The sequence below is a fragment of the Miscanthus floridulus genome, chromosome 10 (assembly GCF_019320115.1).
Source record: "Miscanthus floridulus cultivar M001 chromosome 10, ASM1932011v1, whole genome shotgun sequence".
NCBI classification, from domain to species: Eukaryota; Viridiplantae; Streptophyta; class Magnoliopsida; order Poales; family Poaceae; genus Miscanthus; species Miscanthus floridulus.
Window position 1 is genome coordinate 28,144,316 of NC_089589.1, and position 22,762 is coordinate 28,167,077.

Consider the following 22,762-nt stretch of genomic DNA (forward strand, 5'->3'; position numbering starts at 1 on the left):
TAGTTTGTAAGGTTTGAAACAACTGGTTTGTAAACTATGTTATCGTAAGACTTTCGCTAATTTACTCTGATGTATATATTTGAATAAATGTTGTAATACTGCAATGACTCTGTAATGTGATCCTGCTCAGAAATCGTGGATGATTCGGGGTTCCCCGAGGACACCCGACAGTCTTCTTAAGTTACCTGGAACATATGCATAGATGTCAAAGGTCGTTGGACAGGGACAGGTGCATGTGGGCCCTATAATTTAGGAGGTTCTGCCACAGTTTTGCTGTACATTGTGATCGAAGGTGGCCTAGCACTCAATGACACATGATTTATACTGGTTCGGGCAACGTGCCCTATGTCCAGTCGGGGTCGATCGGTGACTTTATTCCTGAGCCCAGGTGCTCGAAGTTTGCAGTGGGGTTACAAACGAGGGAGAGAAAGATGGGGTGTACAAGAGGTCCGGTCGGCTCCGACCGGAAGGGCCGAGAGTGACAGGAACTTCGCTACGAGCTAGGTGTTCGAGCGTGTGCTTGCGGTCGGAACTTGATGGTTCTGCGGTTGTGAGGTGTTGATGTCGATCTGAGGAACTCTGGCTTCCTTGAATAGGTCCATTTGTTGGAGGGAGCGCATCCCCTTTTATAGATGAAGGGGATGGCTTTACAGGTGAGAGGGAGAGGGTATGGATGTCTTCAAGCCTTGTTGCCCACGTCACTGTTGATGTCGTTGTAGAATGTCAGATGCGCACGGGAGGTCGTGCTATCTTCTTCAGGAAGGATGGACGCCGGTACCTGTAAATACTATTTGATGCCTAGTGGCATGTGAGGAGTCGCGCTATGTTCACCTGGTATGGCAAATCCTGGCGCCCATACCGCTATCGATGTCCAGAGACACGCGGGGGGCTTACCGTATGGGAGTTTTAGCGGCCCCTACAAAAACTGTGGGGGGAGATGTCGGCGCCTGCTATACTGTTTGTGCTAGGGTGGCTGTAGAGTACTGTTTTCGTGCAGGGTATGGTCCCTGGTACAGTGGTTTTGACTTGTGAGCCTTGCCTTGCCTTTCTCCGCACGTCTTCTGGTTCCTTCCGAACGGGGTGCCCCCGGTCGGATGGCTCCAATCGGCTCTGAGTGTGCCGGTCGGAGTAGAGCGGTGAGCAGGGCTCCTACGAGCTCCCGATCGGAGGGACGCGGGGTCGGAGTCGGAAGTAGGGCTCCTACGAGCTTCCGGTAGGAGGGACGCGGGGTCGGAGTCGGAAGTAGGGCTCGGGGCAGGCCTTCCGATCAGAGAGGTCGTCCGGAGGCGGCTGAAGCCTGAATTGAGTGCTCCGGTCAGATAGGTGGGCCGAAGTAGCCGAGGAGCGGGCGTTGCTCTTCTTGGGCCTGGCCTTCCGATCGGTTGCTGGACCGTTCCTTTGCCCTGTTGTTTTTAGACTCTTTGACCGAGCCTTGGCGCAGAAGCCGGTTCCTGAGGGACCCCGGGTTTATGAACTCGACAGTCCAGTTAACCAAAACCAGAATATAAACATTTAAAACTAAAGCGCAAAAGACAATTAAAGCTAGATTTGCAGAGCCCAATAGCACAAAGCAAATCCTATGCCAAATCCAAACCCCATGCCACGCACAGGAGTCTAGATCTGGCGGCAAGGAGCTCCCTGGCACAAAAAGATCCATTTAATTTGTATCTAAATTGTCTATCTCTGTCTACAAAAAATAATCTACTCATCACATTTATGTCTAAATACAGTAATTACACAACCTTAAAGTATGGTATATATGTTTAATAGCACACTTTACTACTTTAATAAAAAAAATGTAATATGACACCATGTTGACTAAGTAAACATTCCTGCATTAGGATTAAATTTTATTTCCTAATAAACCACGTATTAATTGCACTGACAATTTATTTTTAATTATCTTATAAACATAAGTTTGTAATTAGTTAATTTAGATTAGATTATACATTTAAACCAAAACATACTGTTAGTTTTACTCTAAGCACTCTTTTTCTATAAAGGAATCTACTCCCTAAATTCCAAATTATAAGATTTTGGCTTTTTTTTTATAATAGATGCATTGTTTTTACTAAAATATAATTTATATCTAAGTGTACAGAAAAAGTTATATATTTAGAAAAGTCAAAACATCTTATAATTTAGAATGGAGTCCATAGTTACTCTTTGATAGAAGAAATTGATGAAACCTTCGGTACTTATTATACATCGTAAGATCTAATAATATGCCAGAGAAGCAAGGTTGATAGGTTAATTTTGTACATATTCCAAGACATCTCGATAATGGAAGCAACAATAGCAGCAGGAGCCACCGCCGCACCTTCAGGCTCCTTGTTGCCACCATCTAGGGCCTCTCTCCTTTTTTCTCTCTCTAGCTAGTCAACCGGAAACAAGAAGAAGGGCCTATCTTTCACTAAGAGTAGTTTTTAGATCTAGCTTGTTTTGGTTTATTCTAAATAAATCCATCAGTGAAATTAGATAAATTTTTGCCGGGTGTTTATTAGCTGTGATTACCTAGGTGATTGCTACGACGACATCGCCAGGCATTGATGTCATCTATAGGTGGTTAATTTATGGCCATTATCTACAATGGGAGGGGTGCTCATGGGCACTCCCCACCAAGACTGTGACTCCGGATCATCGATCTCATCATTGATGGTCACGGAGAGGAAATCAGACATCACGATTCAACTATCAAGGGTTGAGCTAAGCAATTTGCAACCTATGCTGTAACCAAATACTTTTGTTGTCGATGTTGTTCAATCCTCTAGATGTGTTTTGGACTAGTTCCAAAACCTGGGATCTTGTGACATGTCCAATATTTTGGGTTGATCTTTCGGCGCTCCTAGCGCCTAGACGCCCGGCTAGCTGCGCGCGTCCGGACACACCTCGACTCGTTTCGATCCCGACCAAACAACGGAGCACCTAGCACCTTAGGTCCGTCCGACTCGTTTCGATTCCGACCAATCCACGTATTCAGATACAATACGGCGAACCAATCCGGACCGGGCGTCACTCGCCAGTCGCGGTGGCCCGTCCCACGCTCGTGCGCGGCCCGACCTTCCGCCGCGCCGCCATCCCGCCGCGCCGCCCGTCCCTCCGCCATCCCGTCACGCCGCCCATCCCTCCTCCGCGCCCCGCTAGGTGCGTCGCATCCTCACCACGCTCCCATCAGAAGTATTACTTGTTTGAAACATCAGAACAAGTCTACTGCAACATCAGAACAAGGCGACTGCAACAACAGAACAAAGCTACTGCAATGCGAGATGCAAAGATCAGAAAAAGGGACTAATACAATAAAGAAATATTACTTGTTGCAACATCAGAACAAGGCTACTGCAACATCAGAACAAAGCGCAATGCGAGGAAGCAACATCAGAAAAAAGACTAATGCAACAAAGAAATATTACTTGTTGCGACATCAGAACAAGGCTACTGCAATGGGAGATGCAACATCAGAAACAAAAAAAGACACTAATATAACAAAGGAATATTACTTGTTGCAATAGCAAAACAAGGCTACTGCAATAGAGCTCGTCGGAACCCTAGCCGCCACCGCGTCCTTCAGATCTAGTGGAGGAGGAGGAGGAGGAGGGCTCAGATCCAGAAGAGGAGGAGGGGGAACGCTTAGATCCAGAGGAGGAGGAGGAGGGGGAGGAGGGGGGGGGCTCAGATCCAGAGAAGGACCGACCTTACCTCGTCGGAGCCGCCGCGGTCGTCCTCATCTCCAGTGGGAGCGGGGTCACCGGGGAGCGCGGGGTGGCATGGAGGCCGCGCAGAGGGGAGGGAGGGAGGGAGCACGGGCGGCCAGGGCGCACAACAAGCTCATGTGCGTGGGCGCAGCATCCCCGTCCCGGGGACGGCACGGAGAGCGAGCGACGTGGAGCGGGGGAGAGCGAGTGCGGGGGAGAACGGGGGGAGAGCGAGTGCGGGGGAGCGAGGTGTGGAACTGTGCGTCCGGCTACCCGGTCTATTTCAATATCGTTGATCTTTGGATTGAGCGTAAAGACAACATTATGGCTTCAGTGTTTAACAAGACTCTATTCAATTATAGCATTGTCCGCATTTACCCTGTTCGTTTGGCTGATAAGCCATGGCGAAAGTACTGTTGATTGATTTATTGTGAGAGAAAAATACTATTCATTGGCTGAAAAAGTACGGCTTATAAGCCAAGCGAATAGGGCTATTGAGAAAAGACACCAGAAAAAAAATGATAGAAGAATCTAAATAGAATGTTGTGTAATTTGAGATGTACTGTATGGAGTTTACTAAAATTTTACTTTTCCTTATGAGAAAGACCATCTCGATAATGTCAAAAAAAAATCAAGGTCGGTTATAATTTCAACCTTTGGTGAGAGAGGGCCATCTCGATAATATCAAAAAAGTCAAGGTGTGCAACAATTTCAGCGTTCGGGAGGTGAGACATCCCATCAAGAGAAAATAGCCCTTTAATACGCCAGCTATCCACGAAAGGGAAGGACAAAAAGCAAGAATTGACCCACAATAAGAAGGCCCCGTTCGGCTCACCAGAAACCGATCCCGTTTGACTTACTCAGAAACCGATTTGTTAAACAGTTTTTTTTTCTCGTAATAATTGAACGAGAACAGTATTTTTCGGTCTGAGAAGCAGAGCTCTCACGGTCACGGCAGCCCGCTCTCACACGGCTCTACCGCGTCGTCTCCACCGAGTCAAGTCTCTCTCCCCACTCCCCTCACGGCCTCTGCTAACTGCGTCGTCCGTCGGCAGTCGACAGGTATGTTCTTCCTTCGGCCTGTACATAATAGATTAATAGTGCTCCAATCCGATTATCCTTGCCTAGACGTGATGTATATTGTCTAGCGGCCCTCCGCCCTCTGGCTCTGGGTTGAATTACTTTGGAAGCCTTAGATTCTCCAATTCGATTTACTGCTTCGGTGTGTATGGGAATTCTACTCTCTCGTTCGAGCTTCGAAGCTCGCTGTCGTGTGCCTGTCTCTTTGTATATCAAGATTGCTACAGCGGACTAGAGTATCTGCGAAGATTCTGTCTCTCTCGATCAGGAGTAAAATTAACTAGGTAATTTTCGTCGGGTTCCATCCTTTCTATTCGATTTACATCTCGATTGCAGGAACTGCTTCCTATAGCAAAATAATGAAGGGAAAATATTTTATTTCTTAATTGCATTTGGTTCTTTAATCCGATTCACTACCAATTAAAGATCTCGTGAACTCTTCCCACTGCTTGTATATCTTAGTTATACAATCAAGCTTCCAAATAATGATAGCAACAGGTTATGCCAGAGTTCAGATCTGGCTCAACCAAAACCAATCCCGTAACAATTCAGTGTCTGCTTTTCTTATGTGAGGAACTATATTATCTCAGTGCAATTGCACAGCTAGATTTGAATTACTGTTGTCTTAAGTACACATTTCAATCTCAAGTACACAATGGCTTAATGAATTCCCAATTCATCAGCACACTATAACATGGTGTTCTGCTCTTGCCACACATTTCTTCGTCTATCTTACTCATTCAGAGATTTTGTACATAGAAATTGATATTAGTTTACACTTCAGTGTGATTTTCTGAGTAGCAAGGAGGCCCGCACAATTAGCCCGATTGTATGTCACTCAAGACTCAAGCCTAGTGCAACATTGCACAGGTCCTCGCCTATTTCACTGCTGCTCAACCTCTCTCCCTTTTGCGTAGCAGGGTGGTGACATTGTGGTCAGCCCTGCTGTCCATCCTAGTCGCAGTAGCAGCATGGCAATAGGACGTGCCTGTAGTGGCTGACTTCAGCCATGTAGAGTAGTTGGGCTGAGATCAGCCTTATACCTTTGTACTAGGAGTAAGTAGGAGTTGGCGCACTCGCCATACTCACATGTACCTGGTAGAGGTACTGCTACTTGTATATATACTAGGCAAAGGCAATGGAGAAAAGTAGTTTAGTTTGCCACATTTGAGAGTTCAATGCTGGTGCTTGTGCTGTGCTCGTGGTGCTCTGTTCTCAGTTTCATCTACCTCTGGACGTGAGTAAGAGTGAGGGTGTTGGTGAGCTAGCTGCTCACTTGTGGGAGATTGAGGGCCAACAAGTGGTATCAAAGCCAGGTTACCACAAGGCTGATCGCCGGCGATGGCGCAAGATGACGAGACGGGGACGACGCACGGTGGCGGTGACAAACATGGCTGTCCCGTTCGCCTACGCGTAAGGAGGTCGTCGTGCAGAGGACCGTGCGGGAAGTTGGCGGGGCCAACTGGTCCGTCCTCACCCGCACTAACTATGACGAGTGCGCGGTGTCGATGAAGGTCAAGCTGCGAGCGCGAAAGCTGTGGCGGGCCATCGAGGAAGGCATTGAGGATGAAGAAGAAGACTGCTCGGTGATGGAGGAGATCATCTCCGCCGTGCCTCATGAGTACGTGGAGTCGCTAGGGACGAAGGACTTCGCCAAGGCCGCCTAGGACTCCCTCAAGGCCATGCGCGTCAGCTCTGACTGCGCAAAGAAGGCGAAGGCGCAACAGCTAAGTCGGGAGTACAAGGCGCTGGCGTTCCGTGATGGTGAGGTAGTGGAGGACTTCGCACTCCGGCTGTAGTCGTTCATCAGCCAACTAGCGGCGCTGGGCATCATCATCATTGACGAGGAGGCAATCGCCAAGTACCTGTGGGTCGTGCCCGCCAAGTATGGGCAGATCGCGCTCTCTATCGAGACGCTGATCGACCTATCCACTCTCTCTCGAGGACGTGACAGGGCACTTGAAGGCAGTGGAAGATCATGTGGAGACGGCGACGACAACGACAACGGCCGACGACAAGCTGTTGCTAACCAAGGAGGAGTGGGTGGCTCAGATGCGCGAGCGGCGGTTGGACGATGAGGATCCCACCCTCCTGATGGTGGCATTCTGTGCGCTGAACGATGTCGAGGCAGAGCCGGTGTTGAGGGAGGAGTTGGGGCCATGGAGCAGGGGAAGGCGAAGCAAAGCATCCTACTCGACAAGTCGCGCGCCCAAGCCCATCTCGGACGCGTGGGCGGTGGCATGGAGCAGAGGTGGTATCTGGACTCTAGGGCCAGTAACCACATGACCGACGACAAGGAAGCGATCTCGAAGCTGGACGACGACGCAGTCGGCTCCATGAAATTCAGCAACGGTTCGATGAAGAAGATCTGTGGCTGAGGCACGGTTGACTTCAGGTGCTAGAACAAGGAGCACCGCACGCGGACGGATGTCTACTACATTCCTCAGTTGCGTTCGAGCATCGTTAGCATTGGGCAACTGGACGAGCGTGACTGTGAGGTCCTCGTCAACAATGGCGTTTTGCGCATGTGGGATCGAGAACGCTGACTTCTCGCTAAGGTACAATGTTCCAAGAATCGTCTGTACATGCTTGACTTGAAGGTTGAGCAGCCGGTGTGCCTGCTGGCGGCGTGGGACACTGAGGAACCATGGCTGTGGCATGCACAGTTTGGCAATCTGAGCTTCGACGTGCTCAGGAGGCTGGAGAATATGGTGCGCGACCAGCCTCACATCGAGCACGCTGGCGAGCTGTGTGACAGCTGCTTGGCAGGGGAGCAGAGGAGGCCGCCATTCCTGAAGGCGGCCAAGTATCACGTGGGGGACGTGCTGGAGCTCGTCCACGGCGACCTCTGTTGGCCAATCGTGCTGGCTACGCATGGCAGGTGGTGCTACTTCCTGCTGCTCCTAGACGACTGCAGCTGCTACATGTGGCTGCAGCTCCTGACGAGTAAGGACGAGGCGACAGAGGCGATCAAAAGGTTCCAGGCGCGGGCTGAGGCAGAGTCCGGGAAGAAGCTGCGCGTGCTAAGGACGGATCGCGGCGGCGAATTCACGTCGGTGGAGTTCGCCGAGTACTGCGCCAACAACGGCGTGGCGCGTCATCTCACCCCGCCTTACTTACCGCCGGTTGTCTCATAACCGTTGGTGAAAGCCCCGGCGGTGATTAAAGTTTTTGTAGTAGTGAATGGATGAATCTCTCGTCGGCGATCGGGGATCGGGCCCCGTTGCCATCTCTAGTCACCAGCGATCCTCCCAAGGCTCCAACTGCCTGACACACTAAGGATCACATGGTGTTTCTACAAGAACCAAGACATGCTCACAATCTCTCTCTATGATGTTATACTCTGTTTCTAGATTTCCTTGGCACTTTGCACTGGTACTGTTCCATAATCGGGTGCTTTGATTTTCTTCACCACTGGATAAACCAGTGCTCTCCTTTCGTTTCTTCTATCGGTGCACTATTGCATACTGCGGTCCTTTGATTTTCTGGCATAGGATCATTCAGTCCTTATCTTTTTCATTTGATGTTGTTCACTAATTCGACCTTATTCATCATCTCTTCTTTGTGACTTCTTATGTTTACTTCATAGGATCTATAATCCATGTAAACGATATTCTTGACAAACTGGTTTGTCCTAATAAATATGTTATTACTCGATCACCAAAACCATAAAGTACATAACTGATAACTGAGAGAAAACATTTTCGCTACAGTCCTCTTGCCTAGAACCAATCCATCCTTTTCCCTTGGTGCATAGTCTACACCATCTGGTAGGAATTGATTGATAACAGCAGTGTGATGGTTAATCTAAATGATTATAATCTACAGATCCAGATATCTCTGCGTTTCAAGTAATAGAATAAGAAAGGGACAATTGTGTACATCTTATTTGACTAAAATAATGATAGAATGTCATTTGAGGTTGGATGAGCGTATGTAAGCAGCAATCCAAAGTGTGAGAGAGCATGGGTGCTAGACATTAATGAAGTGCAAAAGTGTAGGTGTGTCAATGAGATCTACAACTTTGTAGTTAACAAAGTTTTCCATTTGAAGCTAGCCAAAGGCCCATATATTTGTTGAAACTTTCAGACAACAAAGGTAATATAAGGAAATCTAATTGTAGATATAATGTACATGAGGTTAGTGGGAAAGGTGTGTTTTTCCTTTTTTGGGACCTGAAATAAGTTGCTTAGAGAATATTTAAACCAATCAGCTCCAAAACCAACATTAACTAGTAGTATTTAGTTTGGAACTGAGAACAATTATGTTTAACTAGCTATAGATTATTAGAGATGCCTTTTGCCCCCAAGTGCGCATATGTATATAGACTTCATTTCATATTAGTCCCTTTGTTGTTAAATAGATTATGTTTAAGTTTGCATGCATGCATGCTAACTTTTAAACTTCAACCACTAATATATAAAAAATTAAAAAAGTTCACAAGGAAATAATAATAGCAAATTTCAAACAGAATAAACTGGACCTGTATTTCCAACAACTTTAAATGACAATTTAATTTCATCAACTTCTTATGAAAGATTTCAGAAACAACGGCATCTGTAAAGGTGTCATGTGGATGCAACTGAGTCTTTGATACTTTTTCTACAGCATCCCATTGTGTCATTTTGTGCCCTCTTTATTCCTTCATAATTAATTCCTCAGGAAATACTTTGGATGAAAATTAGAAGTTTCTTAGTATCCTTACGATGAAAAGATTATGTATTATACTCCTTCCAGTAACTAACAATGTCTTGGGGCATCGATATGTTTTTTTCAAAACATAGCTTTAACTGGTAGTTTTTGTTATAAAATATTTATAAAACGTAGCAAAAGATACTCTACCATTTTCAAGTATCTAAACTCAACGTATTAAATGTAACATGTAACTAGAGTTTAGAGTTGACTTAAAAGAAACATCACCTCAGTTGTGTTTGGAGGAGTAAGTAGTAGTAATTGATAGCTGAAAGTGGACAGATCACTAGTTAGCATTTCCATGTTTAAAATTTTATCCTTTTCCAAATTTGCAGGAAATGGTATCAAACTTCAGCTACTGAATCTGTGTGGTCATTAGCTCATTCAACCTGCTTTGTCAAGAAACGCTGAACACGAGGTGGATGGACGCTGGCGTGTTGAGTGCATTTATAAACAATCTTGTGGCAAGGTTGTTTGTGCTCGCGGATGAGAACTACAAGCTGTACAAGGACTTTGAAGAGGATGTTCATTTCCTAACCGAAGAGCTCCAGATGATCACTAGTGCCATCGATGATCAGCTGTCAGGGCGGAGTGATCGCGCATTGCAATTTATGGTCAATGAATTGCATGAATTGGCCCTACAAATGGAGGACTGCATAGACCGCATCATGTACCGTGCCTCTAAAGAACAGCAACCATGGTACCATATAAATCAAGCATCCGGGCGCAGAATAAGGTCTCGCTTGCAGTTAGCAAAAGAAATGCAGCGGCTGAAAAAGAGGTTGCTAGAGGCCCACCAGCGCAAGGAGAGATACTATGTGCCCCGTCTGTCCCATCCTGAGCTGCCTCCATCGGCCTCAGATCGTCACATCGCTCGGGACGATCTTGTCGGCATTGACGCACCTCTGAAGGAGATTCTGGAGCACTTGTCAGAAGCAGAAGGGCAACTGGAGCAACTGAAAGTGATCTCCATCGTTGGGTTTAGTGGACTGGGGAAGACTGTTCTTGCCCAAGAGTTGTATGACAGTGAGGTTGGCAGGCAATTCGAGAAAAGGGCATGGGTATCCGCAGGGCAACGGAATCTAGAGGAACTCTTAACCTCGATACTCCGGCAAGTGGATGAGCCACTATCACTAGTTAACTGCAATGCTCGTCAGCTTAGCACTAATCTCAGGAACCATCTGAATAACAAGAGGTAACAAAAATCTCTACTTATTTGTCTCATTAATTCAATTTTACTATCATTACATTACTGGAGAGGGGTATATATCGAATAAGTGATGCAGAATGCACTCCGATGTGAAAATACCTTACCTTCCTGTGCACATTTATTATTGTGGTTGTGGAATAGGAAACTAATGCTACCTGTATCCGCATTTCAAATTAATGCAGGTATTTCATTGTAATTGATGACATGCGATCAACAGATCAATGGAATAGTATAAAATCCTCCTTCCCACGGTCGCGTGATGTTAGCAGCAGAATTGTGGTGACAACGAAAATCCAGTCAGTGGCTAATACCTGCAGCTCTACCAATGGCTACATGCACAAAATGCGAAGACTTGACGAAGAATACTCAAAGCAACTGTTACTAAAGGAGTCGTGTCTGCAGGAATATTCGGCTTCGCATCTGGATTCCAAGGCAATATTGGATAAATGTGATGGTCAACCACTTGCTTTGACTTCTGTAGGCCAATTCATTCAAAGTAGAAATTGGGCAGAATGGGATGGTGTTTGCAAGGAGGTACGCAGTCATCTGGATAGCGATGATACCTTGAAGAGAATGTACCAGATGCTGACCCATGAATACAGCAGCCTGCCAAGCCATGAACTCAAAGCTTGCTTGTTATATTTTGCTATGTTCCCCAGTGATTGTCGAGTCAGGGTGAAAAGACTAATGAGGCGATGGTTAGCTGAGGGATTTCTAATACCAACAGTTTTATGCAGTGATCCTGCAACTCAAAGTTTAAAGGAGCTCATGGATCGCAACATCATCCAGTCCATTGATGTAATAAGCAACAATATGAAGGTAAAAACATGCAAAACCTATGGCATGATGCATGAGTACATTATGTGCAAGTCTCTGTCTGAAAAAATGATTGCTCTGTTTTATGATGGGAAGTTTCAACCCAGAGCTTCTCGTCGCCTTTCCCTCCATGACAGCAATATTACAGATGCCACCAAATTGGAATTTGATCTCTCCCTCGTCAGATCTCTGATAGTGATTGGACAGGCAGGTAAAGCTATTTTGGATTTCAGAAAGTATCAGTTGCTGAGAGTCTTGGATCTTGAACAGTGTACCGACTTGCATAATGATCATCTCAATGAAGTATGCAACCTATTACTTATAAAATATCTAAGCCTAGGGGTCGGGGTTACCAGGCTTCCAAAGGAGATAAAAAGACTAAAACTTCTGGAGACACTTGACCTAAGGAGAACAGATGTAAAGATCCTATCTCCAGAAGTTATCCAGCTGCCCAACTTAATTCATCTCTTTGGAAAGTTCAAGCTTCCAAATACAGTCGTGCTAAGCAAACTGCAGAAATTTCTTTCTTCACGACAATGTAAGTTAGAGACGCTAGCAGGATTTATGGTTGATGAAAGTGAGGGATTTGCAGAACTTATGGTTCATATGAAAAGACTACGGAAGGTGAAGATCTGGTGTGAATCATCCGCAACAAGTAGTAGCTTGAGTAATGTTGAGAAGGCCATACATAAGTTCATTCATGATGTAAACGACTCAGCGGATGACCCTCGTTCATTGTCAGTGCATTTTGATGGATGCTCTGAAGATTTGCTAGAAGGCTTGAAGGCTCCCTGCTATCTCAAGTCCTTAAAGTTACAGGGTAGGTTACTGAAATTGCCTGAGTTTGTCACGGCTCTTCGTCGACTCAGGGAATTGTGCCTTGAATCAACTAGATTGACAGCTGATCTTCTAACAGCTTTGGGTGATTTGAAAGACCTGCTATACCTGAAGCTGATTGCAGATGAACTTGATCAGATCACCTTTAGGAACAGTGCGTTGCCCAAACTGCTCTGCCTTTGTTTTGTGGTGAAACATCCAACATTTCCAAACATTGAAGGAGGTGCTTTGCCACATCTCATATCACTTCAGCTGATATGTGAAAAAATGGATGGCCAGTGCAGCATCCAGATCAAAGGCTTTAAATGTCTGAGGGAAGTAGTTCTTGACGATGAAGTCAACACTGATACTAAGGCAAAATGGGTACAGGCGGCCAAGGAACACGAGAACAGGCCAAAAGTTCTTCTGCTCAAAAGGGCTGCTCCACCCCAGGGGGCAACCGAGACTGAGATTACAGAATGCTCAGTTGTATCAGAGGGACCAGTACAACAAAATGACATCCAAATGCCGCAACAGGATCCGCTGAGTGCTCCAGTCACGGTGGGCCCTGGCGCTGGACTGCAAGGGGCCCAGGCGGCGGTGTCATCTACCGTGGCTCCAGCGCCGGTACACGATGACAGTTACAGCTCCAATGGTTCAACAGCATTGGTTCCATCTGTTACGTCTACAGCTACAGCTCTAATGGGTCTAGGTGTAACACCTGCGACACTAGTGGCTGCCCTGGATGCCGCAGAGACCAAGGACATGGACTTCCCCGAATCCTCAGCGCAAGGTGCAGCAAGAGAGGTGATTCCATGTTAAACATGGGACTCGAAACCTCGGTCGTTTGCAGATTTGATATTGGACCCATATTCATAGACACAGATGGACCCACTTGTCATCCATCCGAGTGTCATCCTAATCAAGGAGTCAATCTTTCGAGTGTCATTTTTGCATTTTTTTCTGCCACTACCACTTGGGTAGTCAATCTCTACTGGACTCTATTCTCTATTACGGTGTAGGGATACCTTTTATATTTGACTTGTCGGGACGGAGTCCGTGGAGGATACATTATTCTGCTGGCTGTATATATATTACACATAAATAAATTCTTTCCATGTAAATATATGTGATCAGTATAACCTTGATGTGACAATCTTGAAATCAATAAAACTTCCCTTTTCGAAAAAAATATATGGGATCTTGTACTTGCTGTCCAAGTATTCCAAACACTACAAGACAGGCGGTGGGCCGGTGGGGTGTCTTCCAATCTTACCTTTTCTTAAAATGCATTTAGATGCGCCAAATACTTGAGTACATGACGTGCAGCATGTATATGGGCTCCATACAGGACCTCTGAGTCTTTGGTAAACCAACAAACGCTCGTCTAGGAGGGACCTCGTCCAGACAAGCACACTTTTAGTTGTTCTAACACCGGTTTACCAGTTAGAACACCGTTATTGTTGTTATATCAGACGGTATAATTTTTTTTTTTTTTACTATTGTGGCCAGGCTAGCTGCTCGCCGACCCCAGCCGGAATATAGGTTTAGGTATGAAGGAACAAGAGATTGTGGTCTGGGTAGAGATAAATAAAGAGTAAAACAACTAAAAAGAGTAATAGGTCAATTTTGTGTGTGACTGAATTCCACAGTTGACCGTGGCTCTTTATATTTATAGAGTGGGGTGAACTTGTCTCGTTAGGGATCGAAAAATCCTTACAAATCTGTGAGAAAATACAACTTCAATTCAGTTTCAGGATAACCAGAAATGAATTTACTACAGTTAGCATTTATAGAGGCGACTGTAGATGCTTTGCAAAGGCAGATTGGCTAGTCGCCTCTAGGCTTATGTTGCTAGAAATAAGTAATTTGTAGCGGCTACTCAACCGCCCCTAGAAATCGGATTTGTAGAGACGGCTAGCAACAACAGTTGCCCCATAGAAATGAATTTCTAGAGGTGGCTGGCAACAACATCAGCCCCTACAAATCGTTTTCTAGAAAGAACTTTTTTTACTATGGTTGGGGAGGCATCAGGAAGCGTTAGATGTGTCTATGACTGGTGGGCCCATACGAGGGAAGGCGTTGGGAGGCATCAATGAGGGAGGCGTCGGGAGGCGTTAGATGTGTCTATGATCGGTGGGCCCATATGCGCCGTAACGCCTCCCAATGCCTCCAACGTTAAGGGGATTATGACTCCAAATAAAAGAGTGATAATTCTATTTTTGTAGTTCTTTTATTTAATCAAGGGGAAAAGGGTAAATTCATAATTATAAAATTAATGTTTTGGATAGTATAGTTAGGGTGTATGATTCAATTAATATAGTTAAATGAATATTTTGTTGAGTAGTATAGTTAGGATGAATAAAAGTAGTATAGTTAGATAAACATAACATTTTATTTTTAGGGTTCATCCACGCCACCGCCTCCGCCGCCTCCTACCTCCGCCGCCGCTCCCGACCTCGCGCTAGGACATCCAGGCCACCGAGCTGCATGGCCCGCTCAGACGGCCTCCTCCGGGCGGCTGCCGGATCGGGACCAGGCTGCCGGGGGTGCTGTACTGGAGTAGCGGCGACGAGGGCAGGCTCCTCGCGCGCGCGGGCGCACGGCAGGAACAGGTTCGGTGGCGGAGGGCGGGGAACGACCAAGGACGAGGCGGCGGAGGAGGACGAGGAGCAGGCCACCGATGTGGTGATCGTCGGCGCAGGGGACGACGAGGAGTACGCCTCCGACGAGCTGTATGGGTTCAGGGGCCTCGTTCTTGATCTCTCTTACAGGTGCGATCACAAACACTTCCTGTTAGTGTGGTTGAGTACACAAAAGAACAACAATTGCAGTGCATCATTATTTGCCCGATGGATTAAGTGATACAGAAATGCTATACAACACACATGTGTTTTAGCAAAAAAAAACACATGAATTTTTTTTTCTCTCTCTCTCTCCCTCCGTTCTGCTGACGCCGCACAACGCACGCACGCGTCCTCCTCAACGTACGCACGCGTCTGCTTGCCTGCACCATGCCGCTGGCTGGACGAAGCTGTGCCCGACACGCGACTGCTTGCCCGCACCGTGCCGCTGCCTGGACGAAGCTGTGCCCGCACCGGGCCTCCAGATAGGTCTCTCCTCCTCCTCCTCTACTATCTGTGATTTGTCCTTCCATAGAAAAAATTATTTCTTGTGATATGTGGATCTGTGATCTTGTGATTTGTGATTGTCTGGAGGTGGAAGAAGGGTGGAGGCTAGAGGTAGAAGAAGGGTGGAGGCTGTTGGATCTTAATTCTATGGTGCAAAAAAATTCATGTGTTGAAATTGCATAAAACACATGGTTGTTGGGTAGACAGACTCAAGTGATATGCTTGCTAACGTGGCACGCAACCTCCAAATGGAGGAGGATTTTATTGCTGGTTCTTGGTACCAATTTTTGTACCATAAATTCTTGCGATAGAGTATTAGACCATGTTTTCTGTTTGACCTTTTCTGTTTCATGCATTTTTCCTGTTTCGGTTGTTGAATGAGTGTTCTCAAAAGTCTGAGGCTATGTATCTGTGTTGATTAACATTTGCAATATGTTTTTCTCCTTAGTTTTATAGGAATAGGATAATTGAAACAGCTCATCTCATGAGGGATCTGTATTACAAAAGGAATCCACCAGCAAAAGGTTCAAGCTCTAATATTTTAGTAAAAAGTTACTTTGAGATGCCTGCCATGGATGAGCATGCATCATCTTTCTCTAGAGGACCTGCTGAAGCTTTTCAGTGGATTGGGCACCCAATACGGTAAGCACTCATGTTATACCTCATATATATGGTGTACAATGACAGGGTTCCCATTCATTGGGTGATCAAACATCATAAATATTCTCTACTATGACAAATCATACTATACTTTTTACCTATTGTACATCATTTGAGAAGTGGCTCAATATTCATATTTATTTTCTTTCAGTTTCTTACTTTTTATTTCAGGGCTACCTTGTGCCCTATGAAGAGTGGTTCAATTTTAATTGGAGTTGGAGATAAGGTGGGTGCATCTACATGTAGTACACCTACATGCTTACTGTATTGTACATTGAATGGTTAGGGAAGCTAAGGATGATGACCTTTTCTTACTGATCCAGAAACTGTGAAATTATTGTTGTCGATCATCCAGCAGTTTTCTCCTGATCACTGCTGTTTATCAGAAATATTTCCTTGGCATATTATGATTTGAGGTCGCATTCATCATTTTATCTCGAATACGCACAAGATTTGTGCATCATTGTATTAAGAAGAAGAATTTAACCATACAAACCACTCATCAAGAAGAGTTCAATAAATTGAAGAGACCAAGCTGCTGAAGAAGAATTTAACCATAGAAACGGACTCATCAAGAAGAGTTCTGTTGAAGGTTGTTCCTTCATAATGGCAAGGGCAATACAAATGGAGGCATTGGCATTACTGAAGAATCTGATCTGGAGGATCAGGTAATCTCTAGATTTACCGAAAAATAGTTTGTCCATGTGACCTTGTTTCTCTAGGACTTTATAAATAGTGGTGACAAGCAAATGACTTCCTATCATTGAATTTTGAGAAGACAAACACATAATTAGGAGGCAGTATATTCCTGTAGTGTTATTTTTACATGAATGAAGCTCCATTGTTGATAATTTGTTGCTTACTCATACCTTGTTTGTTTTATGGTTCTATTTTTGGGTGCCTCCTTGTGTCACATGCTGAAAAGACAAGCATTTGTGCTCAGGTTACTTCCTGTAAGTCAAAAGCTTAGTCCAGGCTGATGCAAACTGCTTTGATTGAATTGCTCCTATTTTTTTGCATTCCCTGACCAGCTTTGTGTGCATTGTACACTTCATGTCCATGAATGTGATATTTCTTTGCAAAGCATGTATAATATTCTCTTCTTTGTTCTTTCAGGAAAAACAGACTCATATTAGTTCAATTTTGGTTTTGCAGATGTCTTGAAAGAGCTATTATTGCAGGCCTTTCCCATGTTAGCCATGACAACAAATTTTGTAAATGCCACAGCTTTGGACACTGCTGCAACTCAGAGCCACATTGACATCATTTAACTGCAATCTTGGAGTTTGTGCGAATCCTAGTGTCTAATTGTTTTTATGTAATCAAGGGTGAATCCTAGTGTCTAATTGTTGCTGACTTGCTGTATTGTCAGAAAAGTTTGGCAACTAGACAAAATCTGCTGTGAATCATTGTTTTGTACATAAATGTGTTTAAAAATGTGAGGTAAGCATGGGAATCCCCCTTCTCTGTCTGTCATTATTCTGACTTTGTGACGAGAATCACACACAATGTGAGGTATCCCTATAAACCCGGCAGCAAACGAGCTAACGCAATCGTGGGTTGGGTTGCATCCAATCGTGGGTTGGGTTACATCCTTCGGGGACTAGTGGGTTGTTCAAAAAATTAGACATTTATTAGGTCCATGCACTTTTTATACATTAATTTTTACAGATAAATATAACTTCACTTGATTGAGCGTCCAATCATAGCTTAGTGGTAGATCTTGTAGCTTTAACTGCAGAGGGCGTAGGTTCGATCCCTACCACTATGGCCATTTTTTCAATTTTTGTTTTTTTTTCTATTTGACTTATTAAGCATTACTTGTCCGTGTTAACTCTAATTAGCGCAATTTTCCACATCTAGGTGCACAAAGGTCCCGTTCGCTTCGCTGAAAAAACAAGCCGAAACACTGTTCCAACTGATTTGTTGTGAGAGAAAAAACACTGTTTCGGCTGAAAAAACAAGCTGAAAAGTACGGATTATAAGACAAGCGAACAGGGCCAAAGCAACAACGTGATGAATAATTTGAAAACCTTTTTATTTTTAATAGCCACGACGAGATAACAAACCAGTCGCCCACTCTCACGTCATGTTCCAGTGAACCACTGGCCACCATGCAACCAACCACTCTCATATCTTGTCCAAGTGAACTAATACCCGCCACTTGATAACTAGTCAACCAACCACTCCCATTTTGTCCGAGTGACCTACTAGCCATCACGCTATAACAAGTCAATTAGCCACTCACACATCTTGTTCGAGTGAAGTACCACGCGATAACAAATCAATCGACCACTCTCATGTCTTGTCCGAGTGACATATTAGTCACCACGCTATAACAAGTTCCAATCACGAGAAATGACCAAAACAAATAAATATTCTAGAACACGATGTAGGAGTTTAAAAATTTAGAATTCAGAATTCATTTATTATTTTTCAGCAAAATATTTGCAAACCAATCATAGCACTACAAAAAAAATAAGGGCGGGGTTGTGGGGGTGGGGGGGGGGGGGGGGGGGGGGGGGGGAATGTGCCACGCAGGGTTCGAACCTGCCCCAATAGCTACTGGCAGCAGTCAGCAACAGCCTAACCACCAACTCCATCATCTAATTCTTGGCAGGGTGTACACAATATTGTTATTAACATGTATCCATAGCTAGTAGGTACATCCAGACAAAAATGGGGAAAAAAATCTGTACGCCACACATAGGAATCGAACCCTGACCACTCTACTCGTAGTAGAGATGATTAACCATTGAGTTATAAGGAGTGTTGTGTTAGTTGCCTCAAAAGACTATTTTTAAAACAGAAGTGAGTGAAGATGTTAGCAAAGTGGTACAACACATTGTTCACAAATGGTACGTCTCCCACATAGTTTATATGAAACTGTGTGAGAGATGTATCTAGTTGTGAGCTATGTATACTCCCACTTTATTAAAAGTGCTTAAAAATTATATGGAAGGCTTATGAACCCAAAATATGTTGTTGTGTCAATTTGTAGAATTTTCTAACCAAATTTAGTTATTATTACTATTATTTTGTAAAATTACATAGAATAATTAAAAAATATTTAAATTTAGTTAGAAAAATCTAAAAACTTGCATGAAAACATGTTTTTAGGGTATAATCATTTTATAAAAACTTCAAATCATTTTAGCAAAGCAATATTGTCTGTTGTTCATAAATGAACACATCTCTCACATAATTATATGAAGCTACGTGTGAAATGTATCAATTTGTGAACAATTTATAGTCCTAGTATGTCAAAATGATTTGAATTTTTTTATGGGAATCTTACAAACCTATATTATCCCACCATGCCAGTTTTTTGGATGTTCTGACTAAATCAATTTGCGTCGTCTTTGTGCTGCATGCGCCGAGCTCTCCGTTTAAGGAAGGGCTTAACGACTATACAACTCTCTTTGGAGTCTCTGAACAGCTGCCACGTAAATGGCCTGTCATCGAAGGTTTGACTACTTTGTCGGGTCCAATCATCACGGGCATGTCGGCTGGCTGACTTTAGGATTGGAGAGCAGGCCGGAGTTCTTGAAAACGCGAGAACCCAGTCACACGGTCTTCTCTCTGCAATGTCCTCAGAAAACTGAACTTCAGAGCTGTGAAAACTTGTAGCAGCAACAGATTTAGCTGGGGTTCCACCAGTGAGACCAGGCCCTTTTTATTATTGAAGCTAATGAAATTTGACTCCCAGACTCAAACTTTGCTTGAAACGAAGCCCAGCCATCAGTTTGGAATGTTAGATGAGCGTTGATCAGGGTTGCAACAAAAAGTGGCTATGTTTCGGGCCAAAGAACCATTGTATGAGGTACTAATTCTGAGAACTGGACAAAGAGTTGGTTTTCACATCAAATGTCCCCAATCTTTGTTAATTTCAACCGTTGAAATTCAACAAATTCAGATCAGACTGAAACTCCTCGTTCAGAGTTTGTAACAACTAACAACGCCCGTCTAGTACTGTAGATCAGGTATCAAGGCATCAGGCTGTCAGCAAACAGCAGTGCAGTATGCCAGTAAAATCGTAGGCACAAAAATCAGAAATGCAACATGCCACTAAAATTTGGACGCTCACACAGAGACAGACACAGACACACACACATATACACAAAGACTAGTCATCTTGACGATCTGGTGAGCTATCAGCTTACAGTTACAGCTCTGTAGTAGTAGAGACATCGATCATCATACCGCTGCTGATTATCATCATCCCCTTGATTTCTGTGACGACATGATCCGTCAAGCCTTTCTGTGTGCCAGCACCCCTACTATGCTGAGACCGTCTGCCTGGATTCAGCGACGTTCTTTCTTTCTTTGACGGGCTTGCCAATTACACCGGCGAGAAGCTAGGTGTGGCATATGCCGTCATGAATGTTGTGCCAGAGGCTGGCACTGGGAAGGATGGAACAGCAGTCTTGCTGCAAGCAATCTTGCAGTCTGCATCACCTGTTGCTGTGAAATGTTCAGCGTGTATGTTCAGCTCATCGATGTTCAACAGATCGTCGATGCGGGTGACAATGTTTGAAGCCAAACTTTCTAACACCCTCGAATAGCTCTCTAGGATTGATTTGCCCACATCCTGAAAAATGCTCACCAGCAGGAGCGGCATCAGTTATTGACCTGTAATTTGGTAATGGCTAGAATATTCGGAGAAACAGATAGAGATAGAAACCTTGTTGTACTGAATTTTGCTCATATCCAGGCTTGTCTGTGTCAACCCAGGAAACCTTTGCTTCAAGCATATTAGCAGGAAACCTTTGCTTCAAGCACAGTAGAAAAGGTGGACATCCTCTGGTTAGAGGTCTGAGAGATGGGAGTAAACATAAATCTGGTAGAAGGAATAAGGCCATCTTCATCTTCTTACAACAAACTGATCGCCTCACAGCCTAGGTGGAATGCTGTTCTGAGTAAACAGAATGAATCTTATACAGCAACCACTGTGGCCTCTAACTCTTCTGACGAGGACATGACACCCATGCAAATGACCATGTTTGGCACATGGTATGGAGGGGTAGGAGGTCAGCAAGGGTGTCCAAGTCAAGAAGGAGGCCTGAGGCTAATTCGGTTCGAGTCCCTGAGGTGGAGGCCTAAAGCAACTCAAGTTCGAGCCCGTATCGGAGTGCAGGACCAGTCTGCCTTAAACTGGTCACCCAGGACGCATCCGGACTCCGTTTTCAACGATCCACATATGGATGAAAAGTTAATTAGATAAGGAAGCCAATGCAAGTGGTCTCATATCAAAATCCCTTTGGAATCAACAGGAATCGTCGAAACAAGTCAGCGTCCAGAATCTATCAAGGTGCTACGACACCGTCTTTTGGTCCGTTGGACCGTGTATCGTGTTTGGACCCATTAGGAGGCGCGTCCAGGGAGGGTGACGCCCAAGACTCTATAATTAGCAGCCGTCGCTCTCCTTATGGTTTGGGGTTTTGTTTAGTTCTTGATTTCATCGTGAAACAGACATCGTTTTGCTGCAACTGTGCCGCCAAGGCTGCTTGCTGTGAACCAGGGCCCCAGTTCTTGATCTTGTTCGCCTGTGGGGATTAGTCCTTTTGAATAAAGACTTGAACTCTTTCTCGTTATCATAAGCCTCATATTTATTTACAATTTCAGATTGCGTTCATCCCGTTCTTGCTTGTATTCTCGATTCACTTGCAGGAAAGCCTTCTCGGCGAGGTCAATCGCGTTCTCGTGGTTGATAACCAACGGAGCAGTGGTGTAACGGTTGCGAGGGTGCGAATCAGTCTTGGTTCGAAGCTTAGATCGTGAACGTCGAGTCTCCACCAATCGACGCTATCATACCTTTCGGAAGATCAGACCTAGTCTACATCATCTTCCCTGTCAGAAAAGACAACCTTCAGTGCCTCTCTCGCCCCTTCACAAAATCTGAGGACAGCTATCACTATCACAGCCCCATCCTTAATCATCACACAACCACTACAGTAGGCATCTTCATCCTTCTTGTCAGCAATGATAATCACTGACTTTCTTGCTATCTTAGAAATTCTTGGCGTCATGTCTGATATCCTTTCCTGCACAAAATTAGAATGGTTTAGTAAAAAAAAAAAAAAAGACATTGTCAACCAAGTTACAGACCAGGTAACATGCTCCTAAAATTTGTGAGTTAGACATGGGTGAACCAGTGATACTATTACTATACGGCTATTTAGTATGATAAGACTAAGCAGTCGAAACCAGTGGTCATGTTTATGGGATTTGTGTTCATCCGAAATGTGCGTCAAAATCAAATCAGACCAGGTACTACTTGTGCTTTATATTTTCTAAGGGTGTTTCAGTGACGTGAAGCTGCTTAGTTCTGATGTCTTCCTCAACTATTGTTTCCAGGCTACAAAGAATTTTACACTAAGAATTATATGGGACATTAAACTGGTTAATTACCCTAGCAGCAAGCATACCTTTTCTTAGAACAAACAGGGGCCTCAACTACTGTATCAAGGCCATATGTGATCCCTGCCATATGACTGTCTAAATGTAATCACATAAAGTAATGTCGTACTTCGCATGCGTGCAAACAAACAGTATGACGTTAGATCCGAAAAAATGCAGTAACGACGTCATGTTTCATAATCTAAGGGGGTGTTTGGTGCTTTAGGCGTTTCTAAAATTTATGTCACATCAAATGTTTAGAGGCT

At 44.6% G+C, this 22,762-nt stretch overlaps 1 protein-coding gene and 1 long non-coding RNA gene across 4 annotated transcripts; both read left to right on the plus strand.

The window, feature by feature from the left end:
- The first annotated feature begins 4,624 nt into the window (after positions 1–4,624).
- On the plus strand, positions 4,625–13,478 carry LOC136486421 (disease resistance protein RGA4-like). 3 transcript variants are annotated; one of them, XM_066483305.1, is made up of 4 exons: positions 4,761–5,056; positions 9,800–10,659; positions 10,857–11,493; positions 11,587–13,478. In XM_066483305.1, exons 2-4 carry the CDS (start codon positions 9,887–9,889, stop codon positions 13,126–13,128), a joined length of 2,952 nt encoding a protein of 983 aa, XP_066339402.1. In that variant the 5' UTR covers positions 4,761–5,056; positions 9,800–9,886; the 3' UTR covers positions 13,129–13,478. The 3 variants fall into 3 exon arrangements, with proteins under 3 accessions (XP_066339401.1, XP_066339402.1, XP_066339400.1); XM_066483304.1 differs by lacking the exon at positions 4,761–5,056 and adding an exon at positions 4,625–4,754 and having other exon boundaries at positions 10,857–13,478; XM_066483303.1 differs by having other exon boundaries at positions 10,857–13,478.
- Positions 13,479–16,221: 2,743 nt separating this feature from the next.
- Positions 16,222–17,544, plus strand: LOC136484702 (uncharacterized). Its single transcript, XR_010766177.1, has 2 exons — positions 16,222–17,050; positions 17,253–17,544. It is a non-coding gene; the product is annotated as an uncharacterized lncRNA (long non-coding RNA).
- Positions 17,545–22,762: the final 5,218 nt, after the last annotated feature.

Bases quoted from the DNA above. Each gene is read 5' to 3' on its own strand.
- LOC136486421 (XM_066483304.1), top strand. From the start codon at position 9,887: ATGGACGCTGGCGTGTTGAGTGCATTTATAAACAATCTTGTGGCAAGG. The intron at 10,660-10,856 runs GTAACAAAAATC...AAATTAATGCAG, and splicing joins AACCATCTGAATAACAAGAG to GTATTTCATTGTAATTGATG.